Genomic DNA, 14,604 nt, shown 5'->3' with positions numbered 1-14,604 from the left:
GTACCCTATGTTGTAGTGTGTTCCTTTTAAATGGCCTCAAACTAAATGTTTAAAAACCTAGTTGGGAATCTCTTTTCACTGGTGAGTTTAGTCCATTTCATTATTAATACTGATATATCTTTATTTCTATCATTGTATTTTGTGCCTTCTACTTTTCCCGACTTTTCTTTCTCCTTTTCTACCTTATTTAGATTAATATTCTTAATTCCATTTTCCCTCTAATATTTTGGAAGTATCTCTTTTATTTTAGTGATTATCCTTAAAATTCTAACAAGCTTATTTAATATCTAAAATTATTCAATATCTTTACTCCTTCCCAAAGAATATTAGATAAAGTATATCTTGTTTTCAGTACCTCACTGCTGTGGGGAAATAAGGGAAGATGTTTGAATCCTCTGAGATCATTTCAAATCCAATGACTTAACCACCCCACCCATTTTATCTTTCTCTTTTTTTTTAAGCTTATTTATTTACTTTGAGAGAGAGAGAAAGAGAGTGCAAGCAGGGGAGGGGCAGAGAGAAAGAGAGAGAGAGAGAGAGAGAGAGAGAGAGAGAGAGAGAATGAATTCCAAGCAGGTTCCACACTGTCAGCGCAGAGCCCCATGAGGGACTCATTCTCATGAACCTCCAAGATCTTAACCTGAGCCAAAATCAAGAGTCAGATGCTTAACACATCTGAGCCACCTACATGCCCCACTACCCAGTTTTTCATATTACAATTCTGGGATGTTTTAGTTTTACTCTTTTAATTTCCCCCAAATCAATATTATTTTTGTTTATTGAGTCAACTCTTTTCAGATTAACACATGTTCACTAAATTATTTGTGATCATTTCTTCTTGTATCTAAGGCCTTCTTTTTGAGATCATTGTTATTTGTAAAGCACATTCTTTAGAATTTTGTTTAGTGTTGATCTATTGGTTGGTGGATTTTTTTGATCTGTTGTTATTTTTCCTCCTGAAGATGTCTTTATTTTGCCCTAATTTTGGAAGGATAATTTAACAGGGTATATAATTACAAGTTCACAATTTGGTTTTTTTCTCCCTTCAGGTCACCATGAAGTTATCAACAGTTTAAATTAGGAACTGTTTAAATTAATATCCAGGCTTTGGATTTGCAACACTATGGAAGTAATATAAATTTAAACCCACAGGAAGGCAGCCTTATAATTACAGCTCCTAAAGGAAGCCTTCTACTTTTATTTTTTCACCAGGCATTTGGCCTGAAACAAACATTTCTTCTTAACCTGCTTCGCTAGCAGATAGATTTTTTCCCCCACTATCCTGTAATTTCATTGAGGGTGAAGTCTTCAAGGCTCTCATCTTCAGGAGGTCTTAATTTGCTTCCACATTTTCCCTAGCCTTTAAAAGTCTTGCCTCCTGGTCCTCTGCTCAATTATTAAAATGGAGCCTACAATTTGATTTCATTTATGTGATGTTCAAGAAGAGATAAAACTAATCTATGGAGATACAAGTCAGAATAATGATTCTCTTTGGTGGGTATTGACTGGAAACAGGCATGATAGAGCCTTCTAAGATATTGGAAATGTTTTAAATATTGATATATATAGTTTCATATATATACATATGTAAAAATTCATCAGATCATACACTTAAGACCTATGCACTTTGCCATCTATAAGCTATATTGTTTTTCATTTTTAAATTTTTATTTATTTATTTTTTTGAGAGAGAGGGCGCAAGTGAGTGAGGGGCAGAGATAGAGAGGGAGAGAGAGAGAATCCCACGAGGGCAGAGAAGGAGAGAGAGAGAAGCAGCGTTCACCTGAAGCAGGGCTCGTGCTCACTCGATGTGGGGCTGGAGCTCACCTAATGCGGGGCTGGAACTCACGAACTATGAGATGATGAGCTGAGCTGAAGTTGGCTGCTTAGCCGACTGAACCACCCAGGCACTCCTGGTTTTTTCTTTTTTTTAATGTTTGTTTATTTTTAAAAGAGAGAGAGCGAGAGAAAGAACAAATGGGGGAGGGGCAGGGAGAGAGAGGGAGACACAGAATCTGAAGCAGGCTCCAGGCTCTGAGCAGTCAGCACAGAACCTAATGTGGGGTTCAAACCATGAACCATGAGGTCATAACCTAAGCTGAAGTCAGACACTTAACCGACTGAGCCACCAGGCACCCCTGGTTTTTTTTTTTTTTTTTTTAAACACACAAACAAGGTCCTAAGTTTCTGTTATTGGAGGAAATTACTAATTTCTCTTTTTTTGAGATCAACCATGCACATAAAATAATTCTGGTTATATTTTATCAAGACTTTCTATGCGTTTGTAGTGAGTTTTTCCAGAATATCCAGTCTAACATCATGTTGAATGTGTGAGTCACATGCTGTTTTTCCAATTCTGATATTCTGAAACAATTTTTGGCAATTTTAGTAAAGTATTGCTTAAATATTCCAGCTGGATTTTTCTTTAAGTTCAGGCTTTGTCTCTGCTGTGCTGTGAGGAAATAAGAAAAGGCATGTGAATCTCCCACGACAGGAGTTTTAATGGTGGAAATGGTGCTTTAGATGGCAATATGCAGTGGCTGCAGTGGTTACTGTGATTCCGCAGGGAGAGTACATCCTCCAAGTTCAAGTCAGGCCTCAGATATTTACTTACCTTTCCCAGGTGGAAACTGTCCCTACTTTGGGGCCACTCATAGAAGACAGAAGTTTGTTTATTTTGAAAGGATTCACCTAACCAGTCTCCTTCCACCCTCTATCACCTTCTTTCTTCTCAAAAGTGGGGGTGGGGGCTTGTGTATAAATGAGGATTGTTGTAGGTTAAATTGTACCCTTTCAAAAGATATATTGAAGTCCTAACCCCTAGTACCTCAGAATGTGATCTTATTTGGAAATAGGATCATTATAGATATAATTAGTTAGGACAGTGTGGTGGTGGATTAGGGTGGGCCCTTAATGTGACTGGTGTACTTACAAGAAAAGGAAGAGTGATGCAGAGGGAACATTGCTATTGACTTAAGTGTGTCACCCCCAAAATGCATATGGTTGAAGCCCTGCCCCCAATGTGTTGGTATTTGGAGAGGGAGCCTTTGGGAGATCATTAGGTTTAGGTGAGATTATGAGGGTGGGGACCTCATGATGGGATTAGTGCCCTAATAAAAGAAGAGACGCTAGAGCTTGCTCTGCCTACCATGTGAGGATACAACAAGAAGTCCAAACCAGGGAGAGGGCTCTCTCTAGCACCTGACCATGCTGGCACTTATCTAAGATTTCCAGCCTCCAGAACTGTGAGAAAATAAATTTCTGTTGTTTAAGCCACCCAACTTATGGCATTTTGTTATAGCAGCACAAGTTGACTAATAAACACCATTTAATGACAGAGGCAGAGATTGGAGTAATGCAGTTGCAAGCCTAGGAATGCCCATGATCAACAGCTCTCAGTAGAACCTAGGAAAAGGAAAGGAAGGATTCTACCCAGAGTCTCAGAGGAAGCACAGTCCTGCTGACACTTTGATTTTGGATTTCGAAACACCAGAACAGTGGGAGAATACATTTCTGTTGTTTTAAACCACCTGGTTTGTTGTACTTTGTTATAGCAGCCCTAGGGAACTGGTACAGGGTTTTCGTAAGGTTGGCGGAGGAATGCTGGAAATGGAAAGATGACTCAAGGTTTTCCTTTACCTTCTTTCAAGTCATAGGCTGTGGCTAGGAGCCCCTGAGATGAAGATTCATCAGAAATTCAGATAAATCCATCCCAAAATTATTAGATAAGTCATGGGAGGGAATTCAGTTTTCCAAAAGCCAGTTTATATCTAATATTTTCAGAATCCATCTGCTGTATAAAACAAGGTGTATCTTGGTTTTATTAGGCCAAAATTCCTGCTAGGAATTGGGTTGTGATTTTCTTGCCCAGGGCATTTCATTTAACAATCTACCCGGTGAATGGGGAACAGTTCTGAGCCACAATGCTCCCTAAGATGGGAAACATTACAGAAATGAGCAAGGACAAACTGGAGAATGAAGGAAAAACAGTCCTTTCTATTTTTCATTTCAAATTCAAGGGAAATATTTAAAGCATCAGGCATTGCAGTATCTTTCAAGTCAAGGATATGCATCTATTTATAATATTTTTCAGGGATCAGGAGAATTCACACAAAACCTTTGAAGTTGTGTGTGAATAAACGTCTTTGTGAACATATGGCAAGGGAGTGTGATCCTGTTAAACACTTGCTGTGTTTGGCAGGAGTGCAGAGCTAGAATGCCTGCTCACTTAGTTCTTCCCACCCCCTCAGATGTGATTCTTAGCAGGTGGGAGGATCTGGTGCGTAATTCCTGAGGTCCATGTATGAAGGACAACCTACAGCCACAGTTTTGTCCAGTGCCACGGCAATATCAGGACATAAATAGAGTATATGTTGCTCTGACGTTGGAGCCTGGAACATGCGTGGAAGATGCACAGTGCCCTTTTAGTCACTGAGGAACAACTGCATCAACGTGTTTATAGGGCTCTGTCTGTAGCTATGGGCTCTTTTAGTTGGATGCCACATGCCCAATCGAACCTTTCTCCATGCTCCCTTTGGCCTCTCTGCCCTTGATAACCAATTTTCCGGTAAGTGCAGCTTTAGGAACTGAAGTGTCTGTGGTCCCAAGCCTACACCCAGAAACTGGGAACGTTCTTAGGCACATGCCGTTTCTTTTGTACTGGGTTCTCCTCATATTTCTGCTGGTTCACCCTGCAAGGCTCACTCATGTATAACCTGTTCAGGGAAGATTCACTGATCACCATATTCTTCTTATGGCCAGAATTTTGCACATTTGTAGTAATTCACTTAATTTTATGGATCACCATTGTTTAATACCTGTCCTTCTCACCAGATTGTATGAAGTTCTTTTTTGTTCACTATAGTTTCCCTAGAGCCTACAGAATCCCTGACCCATAGTAGGTATTTGATAAATATTGTTGACTAATTGGAAGTTCAGTGTCCTCTTATGTGAAAAATTTCTGCCTTATGGTTCATTCAAAAAGAAAAAAAAATGAAAAAAAGAGGAGGAGGGATATGGTGAAGGAAACTTTAAAAACATTTCCATAGATTTCTCATTTTCAAAGGTTTCCCTCACATTGAAACAAGGAGGGAAGGAAAAGAGGAAGACAATTCAACGGAAAATGGGCAAAGGATACAAGAAGTAATTTACAGAAGAAGTTCAAATATCCAATAAAAAAACAAAAAGATGATCATCTAGACTAGTAATCATACAAATGAAAATTAGGAACAATATTTTATACCATGAGATTGGCAAAATTGCAAAATATTGATAATACTCATTGTTAGCAAGGATTTAGGGAATAGGATGCTCTCATACACTGTTGGTAGTTGAAAACCGTGCAACCTGTGTAGAGAGCAATGGTAGTATTTTTACAATTTAAGCTGTCTATGTTTATTACTTAATAAGGAAAAATTAGAAACCACTTAATCTCATACAATAGGAAAATGGTTAAAAAAATTTTAGTCCATTCCCACCAAATTATCCTTCAACTATAATTTTTTTTTATCAACACAGATGAATTTTTAATAAGATTACTTTAGGGCTTAGAAATCAATTTTTCCATACTTTCAATTAACAATGTTCATTCATCAAACTATTGTGTTTGGTATTGAAGAGACAGAGATGAGTAAAAGGTATTTTCTGCCTTCGGTTTTATGAGTCTGGTGGAATGGTTTTAAAACTTCCCTGTGCTTCAGGGGTGGAATAAAATGTTTGATCTGAATTTCATTTTCAAAATATATTTGAACTATTAAGACATCTGTAACTTAAAATAAAATTATTATTTTAATATTTATTTATTATGAATTTATTATTTAGTTAACTATTATGAAAATCAACCAATTTAATATAATGCATTTTAATACATTGGGACCACCACTTGGTAATGTCTACCATCAGGTAAACCATTCTTTTTTTTTTTTTTAATGATTTAAAATTTTTTCTTTTTTTAAAATTAATTAATTATTTAATTTACCTCTAAGTTAGTTAGCATATAATGCAATAGTGAATTAGGAGTACATACCAGTGATTCATCTCTTATGTATAACACTCAGTCCTCAGCTATAAATATTAATATCAATGACAATTTATATAAAAACTTTTTAAAAGGAGATCAGAAAACAATATGTATAATATGATCCCAACTAAGTAAAAATATGTGAAAGCATATTCTCCAAAGGAGAAGATCTCAAAGAATTCATACTATCTATAATTATAGTAATTTAATTATAAGGTTCTTTGAGACCTTTTCCCCTGAGGAAGTAAGAATGGGATTTTAGTTTCTACACTGAATTTGTACTGCTATTTTAAAAGAACTTTATTTAAGTATGATTGACATAAACTGCACATAAAGTACCCATTTGTTTTGACATTATATACATCTGTGAAACCATCCCCACAATCAAGAGAATATCCATCACCTCCAAGAGCTTCCTTATGTGTCTCTAATCCCTCCTTCCTGCCTCTTTCCTAACAACCCCTGTCCCCTAGCAACCGCTGAGCCACTTTCTGTCACTACAGATTAGTTCACCTTTTTTGGAATGCTATATAAATGTAATCATGTAGTATTTACTTTTTTTTTTCTGTCTTCTTTCAGCATAATTATTTTGAGATTCACATTGTTGCATGTATCAATAGTTTGTTCATTTTTATTGCTGAGCAGCATTCCATTATATGGATCTATCGCAACTGATTTATCCATTCATCTTTTGATGGACATTTGGATTATTTCCAGTTCTTGGCTATTACAAATAAAGGTGCTATGAACACCCATTTACAAGTCTTTGTAAAGACATTTGCTTTTTCTACTCTTGGGTAACCCGCTAGCAGTGGAATTGCGTAAGATAGGTGTATGTTTAGCATTTTAAGAAATTATCAAAACGTTTTCAAAGTGGTTGTACCATTTACCACCAGAGATGGGAATATGAGGTTGTGGCACTAAATGAATGGCTCTCCACCATGACGTGAGGTAATGACAACAACCATCATCTCACTGTGTAGGTTCAATCAGATTGCTGGGCTAAAATGCCTCTATTTTAGTCACAGATACCTTTGGGAATCTGATTAAGGTCATGGTCCGTGTGGAGTATAAGACGACACACAAGTGCCAGGTAGAAATCATCCACGTTGGAAATAACAATGGCCCGAAGAAACGCTGTGACACTTTGGGTGGAAAGGAGAGGGCTGGAGTTCAAAAACATGGAAAAGTTACCATTACTGGTACTTGGTAAAGGGGGTAGAGAAGGTGATGCCCAGGCTAGAGTGACTAGGTGATGGTGGCGACAACAGAGGGGAGGGAGGAACAAGTCTAGCGGGAGAAAGAAGGGGTCGTTTCTGGCTTGCCGCAAGTTACGTGCTTAGGGGACTCATGGGTGATGCCGCGGGAAAAGTGGTTGTAAATGTACCTCGTCTAGGTGGAGACAGACTTCCGGTGCCACAACATACAGGTTTAAGAGAAGTATCAGAAGCAGCTGTAATCACCACATGTAGTTAGTAAGTTCGTATCTTCCAAAGGAATCACTTCCACACCCCACAAAAACACGCCTAACTCGTCACTACCATCTACAAATCCCCTCCCAGAAGGGGCGCAATTGCAACAATCTCTCTGACGAAACTGCGCCTGGCCCAATTCTGCGCATGAGCCGGACGCATGCGCATCACCTTTCTCGCGGCCGCAGCCTTCTCTGGGAGTCTGGGCTCCTTTCCTCACGCCCGCCCCGCCCAGGCGGCTATCCGTGACCTGCCTGGGCGCGGGGAACGGAAAGCCAGAAGGGGCAAGACGAGTTCAATTCGCCATGGGGCTGTTTGGGAAAACCCAGGAGAAGCCGCCCAAAGAGCTGGTAAGGGCTACGGCGGCGGCAGAAGAGTCGGGGGATTTGCGTGGGGCGTAGTGGAGTTGGTAAGCGGCTGGCCCCTCTCGCAGCACTGGCCAGGTGCCACTCGGCCCCCGTTTCCGGGGCCTTCCACTCGACCGAGGTGCCAGAGGAAGAGTCTCTAAGGAGGCGGTCGTGGCTAAAAAGAGCCCTGCCACCTCAACACTCCACAAGGCAGCCTGGGACTAGATAAAGAATTTCTCAGCCTCGGTACAGGGCTCGGAGGTAGCAAGGCGGTCCTGGCCCCTGGAAACCCCTTCCCCTGCCCGCGTTGGTACATCCAGCCCGGAACCTTTCCCTGCCGACGCCCCGCCTCTAATGCCCGCCTCCGGCCATCGGCCGCCCTGCCGTTACCCGCAGAGTGGTCCTCCGGGAGCCTAGCCACAGCTGCGGGAAGAGGAGGGACCTGCCGCCCCTTCCACCTGTCCCGCTGCGTTGAGTGGGAGGCTCTGTTTCCTCCTTCCCTGCCCTACAGCGTTATGTTGACTGCAGACATATGAATTGTAGTAGGCACCCGACTCGTGCGAATGGTACCGAGGAGAACTCTGGACCTGGCTTAGAATTCTGGGTCTACCTGTTAACGGAGATAATGTCGGGATAATGTGTAGCGGTTAAGAGGGTCCTGCAGAGTCCGTCTTCCTAAATTTGAACCCTGGTTTTCCACAGACCAAGCATTGTGATCTAGGGAAAGTTCATTTCTCTGTGCCTTAGTCTTGTCTATTAACTGGGAATGATAATAGTTTCACTTCAGAGTCATGGAAGATGAAAGGCTGTAAAGTTTTGGCTAGTAGTGCTAGTTAGGGTTAATTCTTTTTTTTAAAATATATGGGTTTTTTTTTATTTTAAGTTTATTTATTTTGAGAGAGAGAGAGAGAGAGTAAGCTCAAGTAGGGAAGAGGGAGAGAGAGAATCCCAAGCAGGCTCAGTGCTGTCAGCACAGAGCTGGACTTGGGCTCCATCCCATGAACCATGAGATCATGACCTGAACCGACATCGAGAGTTGGCCACTTACCCGACTAAGCCACCCAGACACCCCTGGGTTAATTCCTTATATATTCTACAACCTTGACACTTAAGTGCAGACCAGTGTCAGCATCACTTGGGAGGTTTTTAGAAATCGGGAGCCCTACCCAAGACCTATTTAATCCTAATTTGAATTCTAACAGGTTAATCAGGGATTTGTGTGAATATTAAGGTTTGAGAAGCATTGCTTTACAGTATCCAGTACAGATTTATCCATAATGGAAACAAACAAACCCCGAAATCCTTTAATAAATGATCTCACCTGTTCAGCTTTTGTGGGCAAGTTTAAAAAAAATTTTTTTTAAGTTTATTTTTGAGAGAGAGAGGGACAAAGTGTGAGTGGGGGAGAGGCAGAGAGAGAGGGAGACCCAGAATCTGAAGCAGACTCCAGGTTCTGAACTGTCAGCAGAGAACCCGTCTCGGAGCTTGAACTCATGAACCGTAAGTTCATGACCTGAGCCGAAACCAAGAGCCGTTCAATGACTGAGCCACCCAGGGGCCCCTACAGGCATGCTTTTAGAACCAGTGTCCTACAACATGAAGTTGCTGGGACATAATGTCTGTGTTTATGTTGGTTGTATTTGTTAATCATACATCCTAGAACAATACGTTATAAATATTAGTTTCTTTAGGCAACTTACTCAACTCAACTCTGTAAAATAAAAATTGTGGTGCTTAAATGAGGTAAGAGTGTGTGACATTACACACTTTTGTATGTGTAAGCTGTAGAGCATTGTAAACATGCATGTGTGGTGGCATGTATGTATTCAAAGATGCTTGTCATTGTAGAAGTATATTTTTGTTGTTAGAGAAAGATTATTTCTTTCAGTGTTTGGCCTCAGCTTTGCCATTCATAAGATAAGATTCTGGGAAAATAGTTTCATACTATTTAAACTGATCTCTCGTATATGTGTTACTTGTTTAACACAGTATTTTTAAATGATAAATATAATTGCTAAGAACATGATGTCAATGTACTCTTTCGAGTAGGGTAACCTACCTAGGAAAGTAAATTCACGCCAGAAAATTTTAGAGCTAATGCGTGAGATTGGTTTTTAAACCAGTGGAGTATCATAAAGATGAACTAAAGAGGGGTGCCTGGGTGGCTCAGTCAGTTAAGCGTCTGACTTTGGCTCAGGTCATGATCTCACAGTTCATGAGTTCGAGCTCCACGTTGGGCTCTGTGCTGACAGCTCTGAGCCTGGAGCCTGCTTCGGATTCTGTGTCTCCCTCTCTATCTCTCCCCTGCTCATGCTCTGTCTCTGTCTCTCTCAAAAATAAACTTAAGACAAAAAATTTTTTAATTAAAAAGAAAGATGAAATAAACAGCCAAGGAATGTATCATCTAGCAAGTAAGATAAGCATTTCAAAAACAAGTCTGGGGGTGCCTGGGTGGCTCGGTTGGTTGAGCGACCGACATCAGCTCAGGTCGTGATCTCGCAGTTTGTGAGTTCGGGCCCCACGTCGGGCTCTGTGCTGACAGCTCAGAGCCTGGAGCCTGCTTCAGATTCTGTGTCTCCCTCTCTCTCTGCCCCTCCCCCACTCTTGCTCTGTCTCTCTCTGTCTCAGAAATAAACATTAAAAAAAATTTTTTTTTTTTTAAACAAAAGTCTGGATTGGGTACTATATACACATTATAGGAAGTAAGACGTTGGAGTCATCACTCTTAGGCTGGGGTGATCAGAAGTGGTTTGGCCCTTTACTATCATGTTTTCAACACATCTCCTGGTATATTGGCTAATATTGTGAATTGGTTCCTGACTAGTTGGTAGGATTTTTAGTATTAGATTATTTACTTTAACTGGTGCAAGAGACACCCTGCTCAAGATTTTCTTCAAGTTTTTCTTCAAAGTACTTCAAGCTAACATTTGAGTTCTGATTGTATCTTCTAATTTGTCAGACAGTGTTTCTGTTTGCTTTAGGTTCAGCTTCTACCAAGTTCTCTGTATAACTTGTGACTTATGACCAAGGAAAGTGTTTTGTCACCTGCCACAGTTCTTTTGCATTGAGTTTGTAATTCCAAAAAGTGCCAATGAAGCAGGAATGAGAACTACTTTTTTTTTTCCTCTGTGGAGCTACTGACACACAGATAAAGTATTGGGAGTTATATATGATTAAGAAAACATTTAGTGTCAGGCATTTTAGTTTTAGTTTGGCATTTTTTAAGAGGGAGAAAGAGAAAAATGGTCAGCTTTATAAAAGAACTAAAGGTAATTAAAGCTAAAGATGATGTTGGCAGAGAGAGAAGAAGAGAGAAAGGAGGAGAGAATTGACAAATGCCATAGTCTCAGCTGGGCAACTCTTGAGTTAGGATAGATTTATAGTATGTCTTCCACTGGGGGCTGGAAGATGAGGGCATGTGGGTCCTGGTCCCAGCACAGGATAAGCAGGGGCCAGGTGCAGCTGTGTCACACCATCATGATTGTCATTTAGGCCATGGTCACAAGTCAGGCAAGTAAGATATGTTATGGGTGGTGTTCACACAACTCTGGTATAGTATGAAGCACAGAGTGTGTGCTAAATATGTGTTGAGTACAAATGAATAATGATAAATAAATAATGGTTGGAATAAGATCAAGGTTTAAAGTCAAATAGTCCTAAGATGAACAGTGTTTCAGGGGTTACTCCCGGGAAACATTTTTGCTATTTAAGGAACCTTACAGACTAAAGTCGTCACCCTCAGGCATCTCAGAGGCTTTAATCGAGACGTTTTAGTGGTGAAACTTGTTCTATCTTAAAGTGGCCGAGTGGAGAGCAGATTGGGCCTGCTAAGGATGAAGGAGGCTTATAATTTATTTAGAAACTTGTGATTGCATTGTGATGGGAATCAAGAGGTCATGTAATTGTGCTGGAAGGAGATTCTTCTCTTGGACTTGAGGTTCTGCTGGAAAATTATGCTGCCCTTGTTAGGGATTTTGCCGATTTAGCCTCTGGGTAGAGTAGTTATAATCATGGCAGCAGAATTCCTAAATCATATGACTAACTTACATCCTAACTTAGTCTACTGAGTCATGTCTCATGGTTGTGGGTTGCTATCAGAAAAGAGAAAAAAATGAGATGGGGAGATGGAGGAAAAGAGAAAGCTTCATTTTAGTTCATACAATAAACATTTATTGAGATATTTTAGTGTTCGTTGGGTTGGATATGTGGTTTTCAAAAATAAGACACTGGATGACAACATCAAAGAATACCAATGTTCCTAGGGCAGACTGGCCTGTGAACAAATACTTATATTTTAGTGTAAATAAGGGCAGTGAAATAAGTATATGCAAGATTTGTGATGTCACAGTGGAGGGAGTGATTAACAGTTCAAGTGAGGAAGAAGACCCGGTCAGGGAGGATATCTGGGTCTTGTCACAAGATACAGTCATGTGGATGATTTGGTATAGAATTACAAAAGGGGGAATCCCAAGCAAAGTAAACTGCATATACAAGGTGTGGAAGTGTGGAACATAGGTTGGAGGAACCAGAAAAAACTGAAGAGTGGTCAGAAGATGAAATACTGTGAAATCTGAGTGGGATGCAGGGGGAGTGATGGCAGTGTCATATAAAATTGGAGGCGTAGATAGAGGGCAGATTAGCAAAGGCTTGTGTGTCATGCCTACTAAGGATGGGAGCTTTTAGAATAGTGGTTTGGAGCAAGAATTGAAGGGAAGGGACGTGGGTTTGGAGGCCAGTTAGTGGTCCAGGTGAGAGATGATGCTGGTCTTAAGTAAGCTTGGAAATATGGAGATAGGATAAGGTGAATTTTAGAAATATTTAGGATATGTGTTCAGAATTTGCTAATCTAGTGGATGTGGAATAAGAGTGCAGAACTGATTCTTAGGTTTCTGTTTAACCTCACCTCCAATCAAACCCATCATTCCCCTCAGTGTGGTACCATGAACTGAAATTGAGAGAATTAAGGAAAAGAACAAGTTTGATGAAGTAGTAATAGTGGAGGAGAAGGAACCACAGAGTTCAGTTTTGGACAGAAGTCCGTAAATCAGGGAAGATAGTAGAGAAAAGCTTATCCCAGGAGAATATTTTTCTACCTTGTCTCCTCAACAAAAATGTAAGCTTCTTGAGAGCAAGGATCATGTTTTTCTTTATCATTCACTGGATCAGCATAGTGTTGAACTCCCTTAGCAAGAGTAAGGTGCTTATCAGATATTTGCTTGATGAACAAGAGTAGAGATCGTGAGAGAACAGCTCCAAATATTTGCTTGATGAACAAAAGTAGAGATGGTGAGAGAACAGCTCCACATTTGAGAGAACAGCCTACTTGTCTCTTGTATATCCATCTGACAGTGATCACAGTATGTGAAATTTGACCTAAGTTATATTTATTCCTTTTGGTAAATTTCTACTTATATGTATGTTTTAAATCTTGAAGGATACACAAAACCCCAGTTTACAGAGATATAACGTCTTTAGGGAATAAATAATTTTATAATTAGGGAAAGGTGCTAAGTAGCTGAGGGTCAAAAGTGGGAAGGGAACTTAGTTTTCACTATATCCTTGTTTTAGTCTGCTCAGGCTGCTGTAACAAAATACTATAGACTAGGTATCTTATACATAACAAAAATTTATTTCTCACAGTTTTGGAGGCTGGGAAGTCTAAGATCAGTACACCCACAGATTCAGTGTCCTCAGTGGTGAGGACCTTATTCCTAGGTATAGATGGCTATCTTTTCACTGTGTCCTCACATGGCAGAAGGGGGAATCAAGCTTTCTGGGGTCTCTTTTGTAAGGTCATTAAACTCATTTATGAGGGCTCTGCACTCATGACCAAGGCACCACATCCAAATACTGTCCCATTGGGGATTATGTTTAAAATATAAATTTGGTGGGGTGGCACAAACATTTAGACATACAAACTGTCTATAGCAGTGTGATTAGTGTATCCCAACCTGAGTCCTGGAATCAGCCATTTCTCCAAGGAGCACATATTCTGTGCAGTTGAATTCAACATAAGTTATTGAGCATCTGTTTCGTGCCAGATGTTGTATATGGGCTAAGTGAATAAATAAAAGATCTTTAACCTTCTGGAGTGGACAGTCTATAAGTAATTATAAGTACAATGTGGTTTACAAAAGGAAGGAGGTATAGCATTGTGTGTAATTATGCTGCAAGGGGTTTAACCTGTCCTTGGGGTCAAGCAAGACCTCCTCAAAGTAACCTTAAAGCTGAGACTTGAAGAACAAGTTCAGAAAACATGTTCTTTAACTATTTTCTTGACTACTGCTAACATTTGGGGGAAAGAAATACTTTCTGGTAGTCATGAGAAAGTGTTCTATCAATTCTATCAGTTGCCACCTTCTACATAGTTATTAAATTGCTCCAATTCATGTCTCAGTGCTTCTAATTATAGAAATACTTTAACAAGTATAAACATAAGGTATAATTTGTCATTTTAAGATGTTAATAAATGGATATTGAGCTTAGTCAGAATTATCCTGAAGATTTGAAGTGAGGCCTTTTGAAAACTAGTTTGCTTCAATTAATTATAGGAAAAATATCTATTTTCATATATAAAGTTGAGTATACTTGTGTGGGCCAAATTCTAGGTTCTGTTTTCAGTTCCATTGATTTATGTGTCTATTCTTTGGTTGATACTACTCTGTCTTGAGTACTGTAGCTTTATATTGTCTTGAAATTGGATAGTGGGGAATCTCCCAGCCCTGTTTTTCTTCACTGTTATATTGGCTATTCTGGGGCATTTGCC

The 14,604-nt window shown here is 39.9% G+C and overlaps 1 protein-coding gene across 2 annotated transcripts in view; it reads left to right on the top strand.

Moving 5' to 3' along the window:
* Positions 1-14,604, top strand: part of LOC101094500 (E3 ubiquitin-protein ligase RNF103) — a 110,135-nt gene that overhangs the window by 44,870 nt on the left and 50,661 nt on the right. Inside the window, exon 1 of one of the 2 annotated variants that reach the window (XM_003984233.6) lies at positions 7,660-7,841. The exons of the other annotated variant lie outside the window; for it this stretch is intronic. Within the exon in view, the coding sequence (XP_003984282.1) occupies positions 7,797-7,841 (45 nt within the window). The 5' untranslated portion in view covers positions 7,660-7,796. Of the gene's footprint in view, positions 1-7,659; positions 7,842-14,604 lie in introns of those variants that run through there. 2 annotated transcript variants of the gene reach the window in all.

The sequence above is a fragment of the Felis catus genome, chromosome A3 (assembly GCF_018350175.1).
Source record: "Felis catus isolate Fca126 chromosome A3, F.catus_Fca126_mat1.0, whole genome shotgun sequence".
NCBI lineage: Eukaryota > Metazoa > Chordata > Mammalia > Carnivora > Felidae > Felis > Felis catus.
The sequence above is the reverse complement of the archived record's forward strand: the minus strand, read 5'-3'. Positions and strand labels throughout refer to the sequence as shown.